The sequence below is a fragment of the Misgurnus anguillicaudatus genome, chromosome 3 (assembly GCF_027580225.2).
Source record: "Misgurnus anguillicaudatus chromosome 3, ASM2758022v2, whole genome shotgun sequence".
Taxonomy (NCBI): domain Eukaryota; kingdom Metazoa; phylum Chordata; class Actinopteri; order Cypriniformes; family Cobitidae; genus Misgurnus; species Misgurnus anguillicaudatus.
Genome location: NC_073339.2, coordinates 37,381,852 through 37,404,867, shown reverse-complemented (window position 1 = coordinate 37,404,867; position 23,016 = coordinate 37,381,852). Strand labels below are relative to the sequence as shown.

At 39.9% G+C, this 23,016-nt stretch overlaps 1 protein-coding gene across 10 annotated transcripts in view; it reads right to left on the bottom strand.

Annotated features, from left to right (window-relative positions):
- The window catches only part of camk2d2 (calcium/calmodulin-dependent protein kinase (CaM kinase) II delta 2), a 55,201-nt gene that overhangs the window by 18,963 nt on the left and 13,222 nt on the right, over nucleotides 1-23,016 (bottom strand). For 3 of the 10 annotated variants that reach the window (XM_055205782.2, XM_073866101.1, XM_073866103.1), the window contains exons 3-14: nucleotides 15,806-15,865; nucleotides 15,657-15,711; nucleotides 14,906-14,971; nucleotides 14,355-14,427; nucleotides 13,789-13,891; nucleotides 11,042-11,125; nucleotides 10,387-10,481; nucleotides 9,906-10,028; nucleotides 9,730-9,813; nucleotides 9,580-9,622; nucleotides 7,235-7,275; nucleotides 550-609 (exon numbers count right to left, since the gene is read on the bottom strand). In XM_055205782.2, coding sequence (XP_055061757.2) covers nucleotides 550-609; nucleotides 7,235-7,275; nucleotides 9,580-9,622; nucleotides 9,730-9,813; nucleotides 9,906-10,028; nucleotides 10,387-10,481; nucleotides 11,042-11,125; nucleotides 13,789-13,891; nucleotides 14,355-14,427; nucleotides 14,906-14,971; nucleotides 15,657-15,711; nucleotides 15,806-15,865 — 887 coding nt within the window. The remainder of the gene's footprint in view (nucleotides 1-549; nucleotides 610-7,234; nucleotides 7,276-9,579; nucleotides 9,623-9,729; nucleotides 9,814-9,905; nucleotides 10,029-10,386; nucleotides 10,482-11,041; nucleotides 11,126-13,788; nucleotides 13,892-14,354; nucleotides 14,428-14,905; nucleotides 14,972-15,656; nucleotides 15,712-15,805; nucleotides 15,866-23,016) is intronic. The other 7 variants (XM_073866099.1, XM_073866110.1, XM_073866113.1 and 4 more) reach the window with 3 other exon arrangements.

Below are 23,016 nucleotides of genomic sequence, written 5' to 3'. Positions count from 1 at the left end.
GCGTTGCTCTTTTCTCGTTATCTGTAAAGCTCATTATGACTCTCATTTTGCGTATTCGCTAGCATCTATGGGTTTCAAAAGCAGTAAACTCGGCGCTTCATATTCAGCACCAAGATGACTGACATATATTAACGAATTAAATGCAGCACCAACCAATAGGCTGTAAAATAAAAAATGAAAACGACTGAACAAATCAAACGAACGCAAGCCGGGACGGAGGCCCCTATTGGCCGGGGCCCCTGGGCTCAAGCCCACTCAAGCCCAATGGTAAGTCCGGCCATGAATATGCCACACAAACCTAAGAATATAGTTGACTAAAGATAACACTAAACAATATTGATAGAATCAATTTGAATACAAAAGTATTTACGCCAATATTTTTACGTTATATACAACGTTTCCTTATTAGTTAGCTGTCTATTTAGTCAGCAGGGTACTGGTTTGGTCAATTCCCTTAGAAAAGGTTATACAACTATGGCTCAGTGGTTAAAAGTAGAGGGACTACATGGGGAGATGACATGCATGGGGTGGGGCTGTTGTCGTGGGTACCAGTGCTGGGGCAGGCCCTGTTTCTTTGGGGCTGCTGGCTAGGTTGGTTTTGTTGTTAACCTGTAAGTGGGATGAGGAGTAGATCACACATTACCAAAAATCACACTGAGGGATCTACTGTATTATACTAGCGCAAGATAACAAGACAAGACTGGGAAGAAAGGAGTTGTGGAGAAGGTTCACGAATAGAAACAGACAGATATACCGACGGACACAGATACACATGCAGGAGCTAAGGGTGTATGATAGGATGGGGTCAATTTATGAAATGAATACAACAGAATCCTACACTTCACGTGATGAACATAACTATACATTTATAATGCACCACAAATAATAAACAAATTAAAGGTATATTAAAGTAAGATATTATACTGATATATATTGACATTTTTTCTAATTCTTATCTATAAAACATGCATAAAATATTAACTTTAAATCAACCTTTGAAAGCTTTCTTTTTTACTTCAGTATTAGACACAAAAAAGTAAACACAGAAGACGCATGATGACAGGACAGTGTGTAAAACCACTTTTGTTACTCATGCCATTAAAATTTGTTGTCATCTGACAACCGAGTTGGACAAAAAACTGAAACACTGCATAAAAATAGGGGAAAATAAAAAAAAACTGCACCATTTTTGTGCAATATTGAAGCACAAAAAACGTCTCGGTTACGGATGTAACCCTCGTTCCCTGAAGGAGGGAACGGAGACGTCACGTCGTGACCGACGAATTGGGAACTCGCTTAGAGAGACCAATCTGCTTCGAATACTACTAAAACGCCAATGAACTTGGCATTGAGATATTTGCATAATGCTGGCGCCGCTCCGCTAGGTGCGTATATAAGGAGCACGTGCAAATAGGGAAATCAGCTTCTGTTCGCTGAGAAAGCCGGAAAGGTGACCGGCCGTAACAGCAGGTGGCAGCACCTGTGGCGATGGGACGTGACGTCTCCGTTCCCTCCTTCAGGGAACGAGGGTTACATCCGTAACCGAGACGTTCCCTTTCAGTCGGTCACTACGACGTCACGTCGTGACCGACGAATTGGGAATCCCTACCAAAACGCCACTAGGGGCTGACCTCTTCCAGTGTCTGCAAAAAGCCCTCCAAATCCCCTTAAGGGAATGGAGAATAGGATAAGGCAGAAAGGCCGGGCACTAGATGTTCCTTTAACCCCACAGTAGTGCCAGCGACTGGGAAGCGCCCTACCAGAGCGGGATAGGAACGCTGCGGAAGCCACCGCCCCTCTTAAGGGCTAATGGTGGACTAATAAACAGTAATAAGGACAGCCGTGGCTGTGTCAGCAAAGCAGTGCTCTGCTAAGGGAAACGTGGGCTGGTAGGATTAACCCCACGGAATAATACTCACAAAGGAACCCGATGGGACACAATGTGGGGCGCTGGCCAAACACGTAGGTTCGTAAGAATACAGCTAGTGAAAGGCTGACAGCCAATGCTCCGCAACAAAGGCTGCCAAGGCAGTGGAGGAAGAGCATTTTTGCTCTGATGGCCTTCCATACTGAAACTCAATTTGGAGCCTCAGTCGGAGGCTGCAAGCCGACTTGCGAGTCTGCTCTCCGTGCCCTTCCTGGAGAGGAAAGGACACGAGAGGATACAGGCTCGATACGAACACTGTAAAATCTAATGAACGTATTAGGTGTCACCCAACCAGCAGCTCTACAGATGTCTGTTAGCGAGGAACCACGAGCGAGAGCCCAAGATGAGCCAACACTCCGTGTGGACTGCGCTCTTAAATTAAAAGGGCAAGGGATACCCTGAAGATTATAAGCCAGGGCGATAGTATGAACTATCCAATGAGACATCCTCTGCTTAGTGACAGCTTTCCCTTTCTGCTGGCCACCATAACAAACAAAGAGCTGGTCTGAGGTCCTGAGGCTTTGCGTGCGGTCCACGTAGAATCGCAGTGCGCGTACGGGGCACAACAAAGCCTCGGTTGGGTTTGCCTGCTCCAAAGGCAACGCTTGCAAGCTCACCACCTGATCTCTGAAGGGAGTGGTGGGAACTTTGGGCACGTAGCCTGGTCTGGGTCTCAATGTCACGCTCGAGACAGCAGGACCAAACTGAAGGCACGAATCGTCAACAGAGAATGCATGTAAATCCCCTACTCTTTTCACTGAGGCCAATGCTAGCAGGGTCAGAGCTTTCATTGATAAAAGCTTCAGACTCGCAGACTGCAAAGGCTTGAATGGCGGTCCTTGGAGTGCTTTCAGCACCATGGACAAGTCCCAGGGAGGAATAGAAGGAGGGCACGAGGGGTTTAGCCTACGAGCGCCTCTCAGGAATCTAATAACCAAATCATGCTGGCCAACTGATCTGCCGTTAATAAGTGAGTGATGAGCAGATATAGCGGCGATATCAACTTTAATAGTGGAGGGTGACAGCCTACCGTCTAACCTATGTTGAAGATATAAAAGCACGATGTTAATAGGGCATTCTCTGGGGTCCTCGCGTTGCGAAGAGCACCAAGTGACGAAAAGGTTCCATTTAAACGCGTAAGCCCGTCTCGTAGACTCGGAAACCAATTCCTGGTCGTCCAATATGGGGCGATCATTAAAAGGCTCTCCTCGTCCTGCCTGACTTTGCACAGGGTCTGTGCTATTAGGCTCACTGGGGGGAACGCGTATTTGCACATGCCCCGCGGCCAGCTGTGTGCCAACGCATCCACGCAGAGGCTGCCCTCGGTTAGTGAATAAAATAGGCGACAGTGGGTATCGTCCGGCGACGCAAATAGGTCTATCTGCGCACAACCGAACTTCCTCCAAATCAGCTGGACCGTCTGGGGGTGGAGTCGCCATTCGCCGGGGCGCGCACCTTGGGAAAGCGCATCTGCCGCTGTGTTAAGCGAGCCCGGGATGTACATGGCACGAAGGGACCTCAGATGCTTCTGACTCCAAAGGAGGAGATGACGAGCGAGATGCGACAGGTGACGGGAGCGCAAACCGCCTTGACGGTTGATATACGCTACAGTCGCAGTGTTGTCTGAGCGTATTAGTACATCCTTCCCTCGCAGCTCCGTAGCGAAGCGTACGAGTCCCAGATATACTGCCCATAACTCGCGGCAATTGATATGCCAATGCAACTGGGGTGCTGTCCACACCCCCGAAGCCGTGAGAATGGACACATGAAAGTACGCGTCTTTCAGGTCTATTGCTGCAAACCAATCTTGGGGGCGTATTGAACTGAATATTTGCTTCGGTGTAATCATCCTGAAAGACCTCTTCTGAAGAGATTTGTTCAGGACGCGCAAATCCAAAATTGGTCGTAATCCGCCGCTCTTCTTGGGTACTATGAAATACGGGCTGTAAAAACCCGATCTCATCTCGGTAAGAGGGACCGGCTGAATCGCATCCTTCGCCAATAGGACTGCGACCTCTGCACGCAGTACATGTGCATTGGACGCTTTCACCGTGGTGAAACGTACGCCCGAGAATTTGGGTGTGTGCCGGTTGAATTGAATTTCGTAACCGAGGCGGATCGTGCGTAAAACCCAATGAGACGGGCTGGGAAGCTGAAGACAAGCCCCCAGAGACCGTACGAGAGGAATTAACGGCACTACCGGTGTACCCGCGGTGGGCCAGCGAAGCGAGACAGGTGGGACTGCCGGTGCGTCTGCTGTGACAGCATAAGCATCTACAGTATGTGTGTGTGTGACACTGACCTGAGCCCGCTGAGGGAGACGGTCGTCTGGTCTCCTCAGCGGAGGACGCAGACTCCGAAGGGGTTGCTGGTGGTCCGGTCTCCGCAGTGGAGAACTCGAACTCCTCAGAACACCCGCTGGCGATAGAGGAGAGGGAGGAAGAGCATCTGACTGCCCGCTCACATCTCTCTCGATCCTCTGGAGACCTGGAGAAGGAATAGGAATGCACTCTTTTTGTGGTTTTGTGGGTGCCGGCTGAGAAGCCGGCGGAACAGAAACAAAACGAAACCAAAGATTTTCCACCCGGCCCTCTACCGGTGGAAGGAGCGGTGCCATCACCGTCTCCCGCTGAGTGATCCCATCCAAATCCAGGTCGCCCGTCTCAGGGCCGCTTCGATTTCCGTTTGCCACGGGAAGCGGGTGGGGCGGGCGGGGCGGGCTGCCGATGGCTGTTCCCCCTCCGTGGCCTGGAAGATGTTCTAGCGGGGGGGGGGCGGAGGCAGCCGCCGGAGGGCGCCCTCGGCGAGGAGCAGACGGGGCAGCCGGCGCTGGAGGGTGAGATGCAGGTCGCTTGCGCCGGGGCATGATCTGAGCGATCGCCTCCATCTGCTTCTGGGCGGCGGAGAACTGCTGGGCGAAAGACTCCACCGACTCACCGAAAAGACCAGCCTGGGACATGGGAGCGTCTAAGAACTTGTTCTTCTCCACGTCCGACATGTCCGCCAGACATAGCCATAAGTGGCGTTCCTGGACCACCATCGTGGACATGGCACGACCAATCGCCTGCGCTGTGACCTTAGTAGCGCGGAGAGCCAGATCCGTAGCGGCCCGGAGCTCCGAAAGGACAGGCGAGTCGTGTCCTCCCTCGTGCAGATCCCTCAAGGCCTTGGCTTGATGAACCTGCAGCAACGCCATTGCGTGCAGGGCTGAAGCCGCCTCTCCGCATGCCTGGTGGGCAGCACCCGTTAAACCGGAGGACTGTCTGCAAGCACAGGAGGGGAGGGTTGGGCGGTCCTTCCAGGAGGGAGCGGTGGCCGGACACAACTGCATCGCGACCGCACGCTCCACGGGGGGATCCCCGAATAACCCTTAGCGGCTCCATCGGTGAGGGAGGTGAGGGGGGAGGGCTGAAACGGCCGTAATCTCGTAGAAAACGGCGACTTCCAGGTTCTAGTCAGCTCCTCTCCCACCTCGGAGAAGAATGGCACCGGCGGAGAGGGTTGTGAAACCCGGGCAGCTCCAAAGAACCAATCATCCAGGCGGGACGGTTCGGGCTGAGGGGGGTGAACCCACTCTAACCCTACGGTCTCCGCCGCTCGAGCGAGCACGGCCACCATCTCTGGATCAAACTCCGGCGTCACGACCCGACCGGAGGGAGGAAGGACATCGGGGTCCTCAGAGGGAGGGGGCCCACCCTCGGATGCTGCGGTTTCCGTGGATCCAGAGGGAGGCACGACAGATTCTACAGACATCGCAGAACACGACGCTGAAGTCTCCATCGGCACATCAACCGGCTGTGGATGAGGAGGCTGAGAGCCGGAGGACGAATCCCCCGACCAGCTTAGCACAGTGATGCGGAGATCATCCTTCGAGAGCCTCACGGCCGCTCCGTGGCGGCGTCCGGAACTCGTCGGACGCGGGTTGCGTTTTTCCCGAAGGAAAGACAACCGTCTCCGCAAATCCACAAGGGACATGTTCTCGCAGTGAGAACACTTACCCCCAGCAAACGCTGCCTCCGCATGCTCGATGCCCAAGCATGAAAGACAACGCTCGTGACCGTCCTTCGGACCCATATACTTTCCGCATCCAAGATCGCACGGACGAAAAGCCATCCTGAAAAGGACGCTGATCTCCGGATATACGAGAGAGTGGCTGCCTTTAACAAGGCACAAAGCTCTCCGTATCACTCTTTTAGGGAAATTCACTCAGATGCTCAGTTGATGATGCGCACAGGGAAAGGCAACGCACACACTAAACTCAAAACAAAAAAGATGTAGAGCCTGTGGAATACTGCGAAGCGTCCGCTGTGGTACTGCCAGTCCAACCAACTTCCGCAATCGATCCCAACAGAGTAAAGTAGCTTCTCAGTAGCAGATACTGTCGGCTTTCGAAGCGATAAAAAGCTGATTTCCCTATTTGCACGTGCTCCTTATATACGCACCTGGCGGGGCGGCGCCAGCATTATGCAAATATCTCAATGCCAAGTTCATTGGCGTTTTAGTAGTATTCGAAGCAGATTGGTCTCTCTAAGCGAGTTCCCAATTCGTCGGTCACGACGTGACGTCGTAGTGACCGACTGAAAGGGAACATTTAGTCACTGGCTATCTGCAAACACATCTCCCAAATTAGACTTTAATTTTGCAAAACAATGCAACAGTACATTGAAATAACTAACTATTTTGATTTGGTAAGTTTCCCCCATATAGTCAGTTTTAAAAATATCAAAACACATAAATAAAAAACGAGAGTTTCCAGCCTGATCTCACGAGAAACAAACATATTTTACGAGTTGGCTAATTCGTATCAATTCATACGAAGTTAATCTTGCAAAATCTTACAATTTTCATTAAAATAAAAACAACGAAACCGAACCCCTAACCCCGCACCTAACCCTAACGTCACAGGGGTCAAGGCAAATCATAACCAAAACTTACGAATGTGGTGGTATGAATTAATACGATTTAGCAAACTCGTAAAATATGTACGAATTGTCGTGAGATAGCGTTGGAATTTCCAGCAAATTCTGGAATTAACTGAACATTCCATTAATGACTAAAAGATCCAGATTCGTTTTTTGAATCCAAATTTCCTTATTCGAACCCAAAAATTAGAATTGATCCGGAATTAAATATCTCTTATTGAAACTACATTGTTGTTGAATTGTAAAGTGATCCAATTAAAACATCTAACAAACAAAAAAGCAAATCTGTAGGATGCACAACGTTCCTGCTCTACATTGCCAAGTACCGATGTGCTTTATACATCTTGGTTAGCCAAAAGATTAACAGGAAACAGATTTAACCCACCTTCACACCATCTTGCTTCTTGTTCAGCAAGCTTTTGGCTGCTGTTAGATTAAAGCGAAAGGAAAATGTGAATATTTACATATTAAAACATTGCAAATCCATGAAGACGCATGCAGCAGGCATTCTGGGATTTTTCGTTCTCCTTATTGTGTCACAAAACCTCGGGCAGGAAACACTTCACACAGTCATACAAATCATTCGTTTTTAGGATCTCTATTGCTCGGCACACATAAAGCAATGCTAAGGGATCAAAAAGATTAAACCCAGGTCTCATTCAAAACCAGACGTAAGCAACTCTATTCTTAGAGATGTGTGTCTGTGTTTAAAAAGGTATACAAATATCCCACTGCTTATAACTAATATAAAATATATTATAAATAAAATACGTCTAGCATTTGTCTTCAGATGACACTTTTAACATATTGTTATCTCTGTATTTGGGTCAATAACTTGACGTTAATTATTTTGTGTCCGTATGGTTTAATTAAAAGGGTTAAAATTTCAAAATAAATTTGCAGATTACTTGCATACATTTTTTTAAGGACCAAGTCAAAAATTTCTGGTTTTATTTCATTTTGAAAGAATATTTGGGGGATAGTTGCAAAAATGTGGTGTAACCGGTCTGTGTCAATTGGTGTATCTAGTATTTTTTTTAATGAAAATATAAATATATTCATAAAAAATGTGGTATTAAATAAAATCATCTAGTTTAGTGTAATATGTTTTTTTTTTACATAAATCTTTACATCATTTCTCAAAGATTATTTAGAAAACAAAGCTGTTTTCAACATGTCAGGACAATTATTACAAAGACGCATTAAATATACATTTAGAAATAATTAAAGCGATATTTTAAAATGATTTTATGATTACGCTTACATGCCATCAAATTGAATTTTTTTTATATATATTTCTCATTCTTTGGCGCAATTGGTGGTTATTTGACATTTTCAGGTCCATTCAGTCTTAACTTTTATTTTTATTGCATGAAATCAACATAAATACACTATGTGCATTGAAATAAACCTGATGCGTGCTTTTAAAACAAGTTTTTGAAAAATATTTTTGAATTTCTCATCTTGCCAAACCGTTTTTGTCACTGACCCATTTACTTACATGCATTTTTTATACATTTTGCAGTAAATATATTTAGTGCAAGATACCAATTTATTTTCTAAAATGAAAAATCTTATTATTAATAATTTCCAAGCTTGAGTTCCCACACATAAAATGCCTATTTTGGAAAGCAATATAATAAATTTTGTTATTATTATTACTGAATAAATAAATATATTATCTTGTGTTATTCTTATAGTTAGAGAGGTCAAGTTTTACCGTAATGACACAAGCACTACTTGTACATAAATGTGGTGACCAACTGTAAACATCATATGGTATATGGTGTTTTATATAATAGTAAAAGTATTATATTTTTTTTAGTTTGTAGTTTTATATTAGTTTTTATTGTAGTTGAGATTTTATATAGTCTCACACACACATTTGCCCTCGAAGAAAGAGTTGCTTTGAAGACAGATTATCTCAAATTCAGTGCAGACAACCATACAACTTTAAGTTAGTTCAAAGCTAATCTATCATTCGATTATAACATACAGTTAAACAACATTTTGGCTAACAGCTGATATAAACGTTAAACTTGAACAATATAACATATATAATTAAATGTTTCATTCCATGATATAAATGAACATAATATCCAGATGGAAATGTAACCAGAGAATGAGCAAGCATATTTATTCTATATGCAAGACAGGAAACATTTATTTCAGATTATTTAAATAGGCTACTGTATATTATTAATGTGATTACATTCATAAAGCACTGCTATAATGTTATTAAATGAAACACTTCATTGACATTTTCTGCTGCATTGATTTATTTGTTTTATTTTAAAAAAGATCTTACACTTCAGATTACACGTTGGTAGACTTTATGAATGTAATCTGTTTGGTTACATGCAAACAAAGGTACGGTTATCTGAGGAACAGGGAAGTGTGTCAAACAAGCAAACCAGCTGACTGGTTAGAGTAAAAACACATCCCCTTCTAAAGTCCAGTTAGACTCTTACCTCACACGAAACACAGGACCCCCCCAAAAAAGAGACAAAGCAACGATGAACAGGAAAGAAATGTTAAATGAAAACTCTGAAAAGATTTCACTTTAAAACACCCTTCATCAAAAGTAAACACCAAATAAATAAATAAAAAACTAAAAGATATATACAAACGTTTGCATTATTTTTCCAATGCAATAAAATAAAGTTTAAATTTATGCTGGAAAAATGCCCAAGTAATTCATGAACATTCACATAAACAGATCAAACATACCTGAAAAGTTTCTTGTGACCAGCAGAGTGGTCAAAATTGCACCCTGGTTGCAGTAAAAAAAATGGGAGTGTGAGTAAGACAGAAGTGCAAAAGGTCGACATTGCAAAAATGTGTTTTAGGAGGAGGTAAGAAAATCAAAAACAACCAAACCTTGAGCTTTCTTCTGGCATTAAACTTCTTCAAGCACTCAACGGTCTCCTGTCTGTGCATCATCGAGGCTACGGTTGAACGTTGCTATAGAGCGAGAGAAACACATGTAATGGTTTAGTAAAGATTAGGAAATGTTGCTTTTGTGTGTGTTTGTGTATGCGTGTCGAAAGACATACGCAGATCCAGGGGTGTTTGAGAGCTTCGGAAGCCGTTATGCGTTTGGAAGGGTTGATGGTCAACATCTTATTAATCAAGTCCTTCGCTTCAGGGGTCACTGTGTCCCACTCCGGGGAGGGAAACTATCAAAACATAAGTAATGAATCAGTTAATGACTATGCATGAGTTGTCAGGGTGGGAACCAAAGATACTGAAAATTAATTACATCAATTTATCATCAGAGAGAGTCGGACGATTTGCAGATCATTATCAGAGTTATTAGTAACCTCATCAAACTAAAACTGTAGAAATGATTGATCTGATCTGATTTTGAATTTGCATGTACACATCATAATTTATCAGATGTTTTCTTATGAATGAAGGAAATTGAGTTTTCATATACAATACAATACAATAAGGATAAACATAGTCAGCTCTTTTAAGTGTGCCTATACTCTGCAGGCTGCAAAAATCAAATGAAATTTAGTTAGCCAGACTCACGTCATAGGCGCCAGCCTTGATCTGCTGGTATAGGCGATGCTGGTCTTCATCCCAAAATGGCGGATATCCAACCAGCAGGATGTAGAGAATTACACCTATATGAAACAGAGCCCCTATTACCGGAACGATCACAGGGGAATTGTACAGATACTATTGGACGCCGCTTTAAAGTCTAAATATAAAAGTAATTTAATTTGAGAGATGAGTACGGTTGAATCCACTTGGCTGAAGATGAATCAAAAGGTGACTGCATCTGTGATGTATTTTCTATATATGTATATATTTTATTTATTTAATTAATTAATTTTATGTCACCCTACCAGGCTAACGTCTCAATTCGGAGCATAAATATTTTATTTCACTTTAATTTAAATTTTTAACATGGCCCTACTCAGTCAATATTAAAGATATATTTTCACAGATTTTAATTTTATCAACACTAAATCCAGACGTTAATTCTACTGCTTGAAAGAGACTAACTAGTTTTGCGCCTAAAAACAGAAAGACGATTTAGCAGAGGCACTCCATTTAGCTGATTAGATTTAACGCTGCTCAAAAACTCTATCAGCCTGCAATAATTTAATAATCAGTAAATGAGCTTTAACAATGACATCCATCAAAGCAACTCAAAGTGATGAGGCTGTGATTCACTTACCACAGGCCCACATGTCTACGGGTTTGCCATAAGGATCTTTCCTCAAAACCTCTGGAGACAGATAACCTGGTGTACCAGCAAAACCTGGAGAGAAAGGGGTTAAGCAAAATAAAGCAAAAGTTTCGATAAATTCGACACATAGAGTATAGTCTGTTTTTATGGGTATGCAAACGCACATGCATGGTCGAACGCATAGCCTTGCAAAGTATAGTTTATTTGACGCGTGCGCATTGCGACAAATTGCAATGCATCTCCTTGGCCACATGCTACATTCTCCTGTAAGCGCATGCGCGACCAACGCATACAATGTAAGCAGGGGTTTTAAAAATCCTGCAGTGTGTGTACTTTTCTGCCACTTTAGTCATTTCACTGGTCTTTCACTGCAAAACCTTCTAAATACACATTCAAAAATCTAAAAAAAACTTTCTGAAAAAGATAAAAGGCTCAAAAATATAGGGTCATTATCGTAATATATTCTGTAAACTTCCTTCAAACGTGGAAAAAAACACTTGCGCCATGACGCACGCACAGCGTTGTTCATCCAATTCATCTTTCATGCACTAAGAGGACTATGCTGAAAAATTGCTGTGGCGTTTAATGGATTATCTCAAAAGTAGAGCATTCAGTCATTAATTCCTTTCACACATACAGGGCCCTATCATACACCCGGCGCAATGCAGCGCAATTCGCAACGCAAGTATCTTTTGCTAGTTTCAACCCAGCGCAATGATCATTTTCACGTTTAGTGCGACGTTTTTTAAATAGCAAATGCATTTGCGCCCAATTTTGCACCCATGGACGTTCTGGTCTGAAAACGAGGTGTTTTCAGGCACATTGTTGGCGCGTTGCTATTTTGAAGCAACTAAAATAGACTACGCCATTGACCAACAAAAACATGGTCTAAAGTCTATGGCACAATAATGAGCGTGTTAGAAATATGCGTCTATAAACGGGATCACACACTGGATGCGCAACAGCACAAAAACGCTTTTAAATACGAAAAATTAAATAAAATATTATTATTGAGTCTCTTGGACATAAATGAGCACCGATTATGAGACACTGTCTGTTATGAGGCGTAAAGAGCTGCTTCACCTGTAACCTGGTAAGTAAATAAATGCTTTGCTTTAAACAGCATCTATTTTTAAATGTTTTTTTAAATGCTATCACACAGATTTATTGTATATGATGACAATCATACCTGTGGATATGGTGAGATGAGAAACATTTTTAAGTAATGCTTTTAAAAAACCCATGGCGTTATCTGAGTGTTGAAGGCTTTCCGCACGTTTGTAAATTCTTTATCTTCTGTTTGTTACAAATAATGTATTTTTACAGTACAAACCTTTTCTTGCACATTTGCAAATTATTTTATGAGATTACAATGATTATGTAGGATATCAATACATTTATAGCAATTAAAAGCCTTCTATTTTTACTTCCATGACTGAAGAAAACCTCTTTTTTAATCCAAAAATAATAATAATTTCAATACAAATAAAAACAACACAATTTTTTAACATTAATCTTAAACTGGTGGTCTTCTACCTCCGCTTAGTTTTTCAGTTTATAATTTCCGCTTCCTATATAGGTATTAGGCATGGCGCCAGGCGCAACTGGCTTTTACAGGGGATGAGAGCTGAGACTGTCATTGGTTTATTGTAAGTTACAACCAAAACACACCCATCACTCATTACGAAAATAGGAACAACCCTTTTAGGCCATGCGCTTGGCACATAAACAATTTTTTCGGTCGTTAAATGAGCAAAAGTTGGTTCGGAAACGCCCGTTTAGACCGTGCGCCGTGCGCTTTAGACCATGTGCTTAGATCGTTAAAATAGGGCCCACAGTCTTTACTGGTGGTTAAATTGCAGTTAACAGGTCTTGTGTGAACAGAACCTTTCTGGTAAATCAGTGCTGCCAATTTACCAGTAAGAGAGGTTGTAAGATTACCACTAATTTACCGGTAAGCGCTATGTGTGAACAAAAAATTTAGATTACCGGCATTTAGAACGGACAACGTCGGACTGCACTGACCGGTTTGGTCCAATCATAATGTTTTGATACAGATGACGCGTTTACCCCCGCACTGTGTAAAGACATTGATTAAAAGTCGAGCACACCTGGAAGTTAACGTCCACATTTCTTCACCAAAGTTGTTTAAAACAGCTTACCATCTATTTGCCGAATTGCCAACGTCCTCCTTGGCACACCCTCTGTGAAGCCTAATATGTAAACAGTACTGTTGTTTAAGACGCAGGTTTCGTTTGACGACGCCTAATGTAATGTTGTTTGCTCCTGAGCGACTTTGTGACCGTCAGCGTTTGCCACAGATGTGAAAACAACAAAATACGGACTGTGGATATGAAGTCATAACCCGCCATTGTTTACAAATACAACACTGAGCTCGCCGTGCGCCACTAACTTCCCCTTTTTCTCCGAGTTTAATGATATTTTGTTACTGATGTGTGAATGATATCTGGTAATTCATTCTAGTAAATTCATGGTAATTTACCGAAATTATTGTGTGAAAGAGGCTAATATCATTATCTCATTTTTCATGAAGGTTGCATTAAATGGCTTTTGCATCTGAGCTCTTATATAACCAACAAAACTTCTTTCATCAATCAGTTTTGCAGTAAAGATCTCACAGTTAATAGCATGGCTACGAACGAGGGTCTACAAGCTAAATTAGGACTAACCAGGATAGATCAGCCTGATTATATCTAAATAATAATGATACTTACCAAACCATGCCTGCTGATCACCTTGGACCTCTATGGCCAAACCAAAGTCAGCAAGCTTAACTGCAGCTCCCTTCATCTTACTGGCCAACAGCAAATTTTCAGGCTATAAAAATCACACACACACACACATGTATGTATATATGTGAATAATATTCATTCTCACTAGCTAATGGGCTGTTCTGAAAGCAGCTATTGATTGAACAAAAGATTCTTTTGGTTTATTCAATAGCGGGCCCGGGCTGTAATGACTCGCTTCTTCTCTCCAGGGTGAAAGACAGGACATTTTGTAAGAATTACAACAAAAGCTAAATCTGTCACATAGTCAGAACCGTTCCCGCACAAATGCAGATTGATTATCTCAAACTAAAAGGCTTTTGTGCAGATTTCAGTAGACTAAAGCATAAAATATCATATACTCTCAGACACAGCAGCATTCAATAAAAAGCTATTTTCAATACAGACAATACAGGATCCGGCCACGTCAGATGGTGCTAAATTTGGCACTGCACTCGGCCACACTCATTGGCGCTGTCTGGAGCAGCATAAGTGTGTGTGTATGTCCTGACCTTCAGGTCTCGGTGGACAATCCCATTGACATGGCAGTGATGAACGCTCTCCAAAATCTGCTGAATGCAGTGACTGAAAGAGAGAAAGAGAGAGAGGCAATTAAAGGTAAGACAGACAGGAATACAATGATGAAAGACAGAAAGGACAATAGGGAAAAAAGAAACACAATCAGTAAAAAGACAGAGAGAAAAGCAACTACATCCACCCTCTTATTATTGAATAAATTGCTGTATGTTGCGTGTATGCAAGCCATCATTAATCATCTATAAATAACACCGCTACTTCTTTTCATTATGCCCAGCCCGAAGACACGCACACACAATTCCCTATACACATGCAAAATTACACTTCTGCTTGTTCGTAAGGAGGACGTAGTGTATAATTTATCATCTATATAAATAACTTCGTTAAAAAAGAAAAACAGGTACCTCGGACCCTATAACAGAATTATGCGACCTAAAAAAAACGCCCGTAAGCAAAAAAAATTTGACATTAATGAATCTAATAATAAACTACCTTTGGCTATTTGTGTATGCGTGTGTGTTCTTACCTGGCATCGGCTTCGCTATAGTATTCCCGTGCTACGATATCTTCAAACAGCTCACCTCCGGTAACCCTGAAGTCAAAGGTTCAAATTGATTTTTAGATTTAAAGGCAAGGCAGAACGACAATGAGCTCTCAGCTTGTTAAATGATAAAGCTAAATCCACCAATCAGAGATGTCGCCGTTACCATGGAAACAGAAATTGCAGGGATCTCCACAATAGTGAGTTTTCGGAGGATAAAGGAGGTTAGCTAGGTAATGTTAGATGGTATAACAGGTGAATATTAATATCACATGTTCAATATGGGCTCTTATATGAGGTAAAATAAAGGCATTTAATTTTATTGGAAATATTTAGTGTTATTTGGTACGTTATAAAAAACAAAACTTGGAAAATGGAAGAGCATTCAAGCTGACCGGAATCGTATTTGCATAACTAGAAAATCAGGACGTTAATAAGAAATTTCCAGTCAGCCACCTCATACACTATGCAGTTATTATAAGTATTTGCCAGTGTACATGAAAGCTACGCTGGTTTACCAGCTGGTCCAGCACCAGACCAGCATAGCAACATACAATGACCTTTGACCTTAAAGTTAAAAATGAAAGGGTGGTCTCATGAGGTTAGCCCACTGGGCCTCATCCTGCTATCACATAAATTGTAGCACTTATAAATGGGAAAATCTAATACTAACCAAATATATTATAAACTTGTATAAACATATAAAGACTAGCTTAATGTTATTTTGTATACTCACAGATCAAAAACGAGATAATGGAAGCCCTCCTCCGATATGCTGTCATGAAGTCGCACTAAAAAAAAAAAAAAATTGTCTTGGTCATTTTCTCATATTTAGTTACCATGAGGCAATACAAATGACAGTAAGGATGTCTTTAAAGAGATTACCGATATTCGGGTGTTTCAAGAGACGGCAAATTCTGGCCTCTCTCTCCAACTTCTGGTGATCTGAAAGCAAGTCCAAAAACAGATTTGTTTATGACAATGGCTGACATATGGGGCATATTTTTCGCTGCATGTATCTAAACTGTGAACAGATTTGTTCGTGAAAAGGCGCTTCATCACGTGTTATTCTTTCTGTCAGAGCACATGTCTGCAGATCTTTGCTCAGCCACCAGGGGACAGTGCCAGATATCTGTAAGTGTGTATGCCAGGCAGATGGAACCCTGACCTGCAGAATACTATAAATAAATAATCACATGCTCTCTTCTCTTTTCTGTACTAATCCGATGTTTAAAAAAAAACTAAACTTAACTCTTAAAAAACCATAATTCTTTGAAAAAATCCCTTTTAGTGATCAACATTTTATCAAATGTATTTATTTGTACCTAATTGATACACATTCCTATTGTGATCAGATTTTTTTTTCTTTTTTGATAAAATATTTTGCTCCACCTCTGAAACTTATTTGACTGACTTTACAAAAGCCTCTTATTATTTGAAAATGCATATTAATATCTTTTTAAGACACAGACATCCTACCTCTCCATTCTTCTCATTTGCTTCCCATTTATTCTTAAAGTAAATGGTCTGTGTGTGACCTAGCATGCACATAATACACATGCCAAGAAATCATTTGAATAAAAAACGTGTTCCTGGTGAATTTTTATGTTAATCTGCAATACCGCGACTTACCCAATTTATGAAAAAACTGAAGCCAAAACGTTATTAACTCATTTTAAACTCTGTGTATGTTTTGATCTACCCATTCTCACCAAGATGCGTACAAATGACACGCAGTGTGATTATCGTGCAATAGATACGCCAAATTCTGCTTTTGCGTGCATATGATACGCCAGTCCTTCTCATTCACTTATATGGCGAATCGTTTCGTGTCATTTTATTTATTGTTTTCTCATTTGTTTTCTGTTTTTAAACCATTTTCGCTTGGGTTTAGGGTTAGATTTCAGATTTGTTTAAGCAGGTTATTTAATATACAGGTTTCTCTATGTTTTTGTCTACATTTAAGCTATTGTCGCTTGGAGTTGGGGTTAGAGATGGGATTTGGGTTAGGATGTCGTTTTTATATAACACAAAGTTGTTCTAACCCTAAACCCAAGCAAAAAAACAGAAAACAAATGAGAAAACAATAAATAAAACAACACGAAACGAAACGATTCGCCATATAACTGAATGGGAAGGACTGGCATATCATATGCACGCAAAAGCAGAATTTGGCGTATCTATTGCACGATAATAACACTGCGTGTCATTTGTACGCATCTTGGTGAGAATGGGTTGGTTTTGATAAACATTATGAATCTGATCTCTAACAAAATTCCTTCACAAAAATGCAATTATTTCAGCTTTTGCTAGAAAAATTTTACTTTTAAAGAAAAATACCCATATTTAAGAGTTTTTAAGCAGAGAAAAAATATAGATAGGATGAAACGTTTTTTCCCCGTTTTGTTTGTTTGTTTGAAAGCAGGTGGTCTGTTCTTTCATTTGATATATTTGTATGTTTATATATTTTTTATAAGAAATTTTTCCTGGAAGGCATTTTGTGAAACCTTTGTGAAAATCACAAACAAATGCTGGCAGGGAACTTTTCAAAATATAAGTTAATGAGTTAATATATATTTTTGTCTTTATATGTGCAATGTAGGACTTCTAAAAGGATCTCTTGACACAAATGCAATATTTAATTCAAAACTATATTTAGACTGGCGTATAAAGACCTTAAATAATGAACTGCATTGTTTTTATTACCTTAGTATGAGCCGTTTTTATCTGCATACACCGCCATGTTTCTACATGTTTCTATTTTATGGCGTAATAGCACTTTTGGGAGTACTTCGACTCGCCTGAAAAGTCCGCTCCCCTTCTCACTCTCATAATGGGAGAGGGAGGGTGTTACTGCGCCAAGTCGAAGTACTCCCAAAAGTGCTATTACGCCATAAAATATAGTTCCTCTTTTAAATCCGCTTAGAAAAGCGCTACGTTTTATTTTGTACCACCAAACTTGCTCGTATAACTACTCGTCTTAAATAGGAAAAACGTTGATGTGTTTGGTCACTTCTAACTTTATCTCTAAATAGTACCATTGAATGAATGGGGCTAAGCTAAATGCTATCGTAGCGTCGCAGCGCGCTCCAGCGCTTACGTGCACGCACACAGATGATAGAGGGATGTATCAACAATTCTTAGTTAAGGTAATAACATATTTTAATATTGAAAATGAGTAGACTATTCCTTTAATGGAAAATCTGCTCTATAGAGCGCGTTTTGTCCCCTCCGACAATATGTTATGTTTGTCATGTGGCAGCTACCGTATTCGTTTCGAAATTGAGGGTGAGCTCTGGACGGAGCTGTTGGCTGCAATTCGCAATCTCACTGCTAGATGTTGCTAAAACCCCACATTGCACCTTTAATATTTATATATTCAAATAAATATTCCACATCATATATTCTATTTATAACAGATTATTAAAAATCACATACTGTGCACAACATACTACTGCATATTTACTGTAAAACTCGTATGTATAGTATGGTACTATGATATCCAAAAATAGCAAGGTCACAGCTGATTCATAATGAAATGAAATCCAGTCAATCATACAAAAAATAAAACTTATTCAAATTTAAATGAGGATTTGGAGCATAGATGATCAATCCCAGGCCACATTAAATTCCTTTTCTGATTTTTGTTAGGGTGGATAGAATAAATTAATTTGAGAGGGGATGAGGGGGATAAATAAGATGCATAATCACTCATTTTAAGTGAAGAACAGTCATTTGAGTTTATCAGGTATCAGCTGAGGTCTATCTTCATTTGCAATCTTTCACTTCAGTCCCGCACAACTGTCTCTCTCTCTCTCTCTCTCTCCCTCTCTCACTTTCTATCACTAATAAACGCCCCCATCACCCTCAAGCTCCACAGGTAGCCCACCTACCAACCGGCCAGACATCTGTTGTCTAGCAACCATTCCACCAATCAGAAGGCAAAGGCCTCTCTTCCCCTCCGCAGTGGAACCAGGCCTGCATGCAAATATAAGAGCACTCCAGATCTCAACACCAGCACAACTTTTAAAGTTATTATTCAAACTTTAAAACCATCTCAGAGTAAAAGTGTCAAAATAAATGACACTAAAACTATTATAACTTAACACTCACAATTACATGTCAAATTAATTCTTGTGTTTCATAATAAAACAACATTTTGAGGCAGGAACTGCATCCAAAAACTGAAAAATGCTCAGATCTGTAACAGATGGCCAGTTTTTTATACGCTGCTGAACAATATCAGTACTATTAATGTGGCTTTGGACAAGAACACCCACCAGAATCGAATAAAATAACATTTTGTACACAGTCAACTAACCATCCTATTATCTATCCATCTGATACAAATGTATAAAGTTATTTGACAATGGCATGGATGTTTATCGTTGCATAATGCATACTATTTTACATTTTTAATTGTATATTCAGCATATTCTCCACAGCCAAAACATGTTATCTTGCTATTAAAAGTGGTAGGCTTTCACCTGTATACCAACATCACATGACATGTATGGGCAACCATGTGACCGCGCTTCACTGATATGCGCTGCTATCGTGCCACTAGCACGCTCTGTTCAAATTGACAAGGCCAAACAACCAGGCTATCAATCATTGCATTATCTAAACCACAAACAAAGCTATGAATACGTGTGACATGACAGCAGGAAGACAGCAGTCTTGTGGGTCCCGTCATTGTGTACTGTGGTATACTGAACAACACTATATAGAGTAAAACTAGGTGTGTCTATAATGAACTTATATAATGAATAATACACATTTATAATTAATATGTCTATAACAGAGACTGTAGAAAAGGCCTATATTTGACAGTAGCACCCCCTACACATAAACACACATTTCAGCTGTTCTCTTTTTCACTTGCTATATGAAGCCTTCCGCACTGCAGCAGTGTGTGTGTGTGTGTGTGTGTGTGTGTGTGTGTGTGTGTGTGTGTGTGTGTGTGTGTGTGTGTGTGTGTGTGTGTGTGTGTGTGATAGAGAGTATTCCTTCATGTTTGGTACTGTTTTTCCAGGAGATTAATGAGAGATTTGAGATCATCAGGGAGAGGCAGAGAGAGAGAGAGAGAGAGAGAGAGAGAGAGAGAGAGAGACAAGAATGACCAAACCTCATCCTCTGGCTTGGCTCTAGCAATCATGCTTGATAAATAAATAAATAAAAGGGTGGTTCACTTCTGATGTGAAATAACAGAAGTTCACCCAGAGCTTTCTTTATATCACAGATTACGATCGATTTACGTTCTGCACCAGTTAAAAATAGCAAACAGTGACATTTTATTAATAACAATATGTACTGCTTAAAGGGATAGTTCACCCAAAAATGAAAATTCGGTCATCATTTACTCACCCTCATGTTGTTACAAACCTGTATAAATTTGTTTTGATAAACACAAAGATATTTTGAGGAATGTTTATAACCAAACTGTCCATAAGCCCCATTTACTTCCACAGTATTTTTTTTTCATTTGGTTACAAACATTCCTCAAAATATCTTCCTTTATGTTTATCAGTAAAAAAATCATTTATACAGGTTTGTAACAACATGAGAGTGAGAAAAATATGACAGAATTTTCATTTTTGGGTGAACTATCACTTTAATTTGAATCCCATCAACATTCATAAGGAATTGTCTGCATTTGCATGAATCTCCATTGCATTTGTTGCATTTGTGCATGAATAAATTGCAAAAAACTGTAGGGGTGCGCAGGGCAAAAACTAAAAGAGGATTAGTTGTAACACGGACTGTTTACATTGTTGCACAGGATTATGCAATTTGTTTTTTCCGTATTGTTTTCACGCTGCCAAAAGACGGTCTCCCGCAAATTTATGGAAAGGTATAATGTTTTTCAATAGAGTTATTAATGAAAGACTGTTGGTGGCATGTAAGTAAATATTTTCATCATATGATTTTTCAGTTTCTGAGTTGGGTGTGTTAGATACCAAAACCAATGTTATGTCATCTTAATCATTGTCTTGTTGACTAGGGCTGGGCAAAAAAAATGGATTTTTCGATGAATTGTTTTTTTAAAAGTGGTCGATTAAAAATCGATTCTCAAAGGCCACGAATCGATTTTTTTTTTTATGAAATAACCTGATCCTGTTTGATCAAGGACTGTTTTGACTTTTTTCAGCATACATTTTTCATCTTGCATCAAAATGTTATTGTATTTAACATAATTGTATGCATTTGAAAATTAGAGATGGGTTCTGTTTTACTGTACCCAAGTGTACCTAAAATAAAAAAGTGTAATATACAGATTGGTGGCTCTTAATTTCTTTTTATTAATTACCCACCTTACCAACTTACCAACTTATTTTTCACAGGTTTTTTTATATAAATAAAGTATTTGTATTGAATCTATATTGAGCTGAATCGAGAATCGAGTATAATAATCGGTCAGAGAATCGGAATCGAACCAAGAATCGATCCGGAATATCTGAATCGAAACCCAGCCCTATTGTTGACTGAAACATATCATCATTTTGAAATATGTCTGCAGCTCTTAGCAACTTTTTTTGGTAGGCTTTAAAATATTTTGACCCAGCGGGGTTAATTGTAACGCTGTGTTACAACTAACCCCTCAGCACTTACGATATGAAAACTGCTAACGTTAGCATAATTCTTGCCGTTGTTTTAAATAGTCTACACACTAATGATTGCTGGCTGCCAACTAAATAAATGTGCCTGTCTTTTCAAAAATTTTGTCAAAATAAACTTTTGTTCATATCTTTAATATTGATTGAATAAGGTCACGTCAAAGATTGAAATCATAATGAAATGAATGGCTAAAATCAGACTTTGATTTTCATTATTTCAGAATTTGATTTTGAGACTTTTGTATGGTTTTTACCGACTGGGTCACATTTAATTTTTTTGTCATAATTGTGCTGCTTTTTCTCACATATTTAGACATTTGTATCTATTTATAATTAAACTATTGTTAGATGAGGGATGAATAGTGTAGACACCTGTCTATAGCCTCTTTCACACAATAATTCTGGTAAATTGTAAAAATGCTATATTTTTCGTTCACACACAGCGCTTACCGGTAAATTACCGTTAATCTTACAACCTGTCTTACTGGTAAATTGGGAGAACTGATTTACCGGAAAGGTTCTGTTCACACATGACATGTTAACTGCAATTTACCAGTAAATTACCAGTAAAGACTGTATGTGTGAAAGGGACTTATTATAGACAGATATATAAACAATATCCACTTCAAGTATATTGACAAATTAGTTTTGAAATATTTGCCTGCGAACTTAATTTTTTAGCAAGTGTTACATCTAACCCCCTGCCTGTTAATCCCACCCATGGGGTAAGTTGTAACGTTTGCACTTCTGTCATGTTTGGTGTAATTTTCCAAGAATGGTAAGTACTAGAAACAAACTTCAAATGTTAATTTGTAGCAGAGATGTGTGTGTTGCGTGTGTGAAAATATAATAAATCAAACTTAAATATTTTTTTTAATGTTTGGCCCAAAACCAAAAAGCGTTAAGTTGTGCCCCACTCTCCCCTATATTTTATATTTAAAAAAATATCAATATTTTATCTTACCTCTATCACACACATACAGTGCACATGCAGATTTAGGGACAAATCGTAGCACTTTAACAATAAGTACTGCTTAATTTAAATCCACGTTCATAAGGAACTGAAAATGGTTTTTGCTATTGCATTTATTTCCATTCCATTTGCATTTATTTGTGCATGAATATATTATGACATAATTCAAGTGCAAAGGCAAAACGCTGCAGTTTCTTACATTTATTTATATTACTTACAAAAAATTACAATGCAGTTGCTACATGTAGGGTGATCTCACCTCTTAAGATTGTTGCTATGCAATCACTACAGTAAAATGTTCTGTGTGATTGCAATTTATTAAAGTAATAAATGTGCATGTCTATGCAGAAATGTAACATATTTTACAAATGCTTACTCTTTAAAAAATATTAAAAACTTAAAGCATACTGGCACAAACAGCTGTTCTGTTAATCTGCCAATGCAGAACAATTTAAAATCACAAAATATGATTGATAAGATATTGTTTTTTGATACTTTTGATTAGA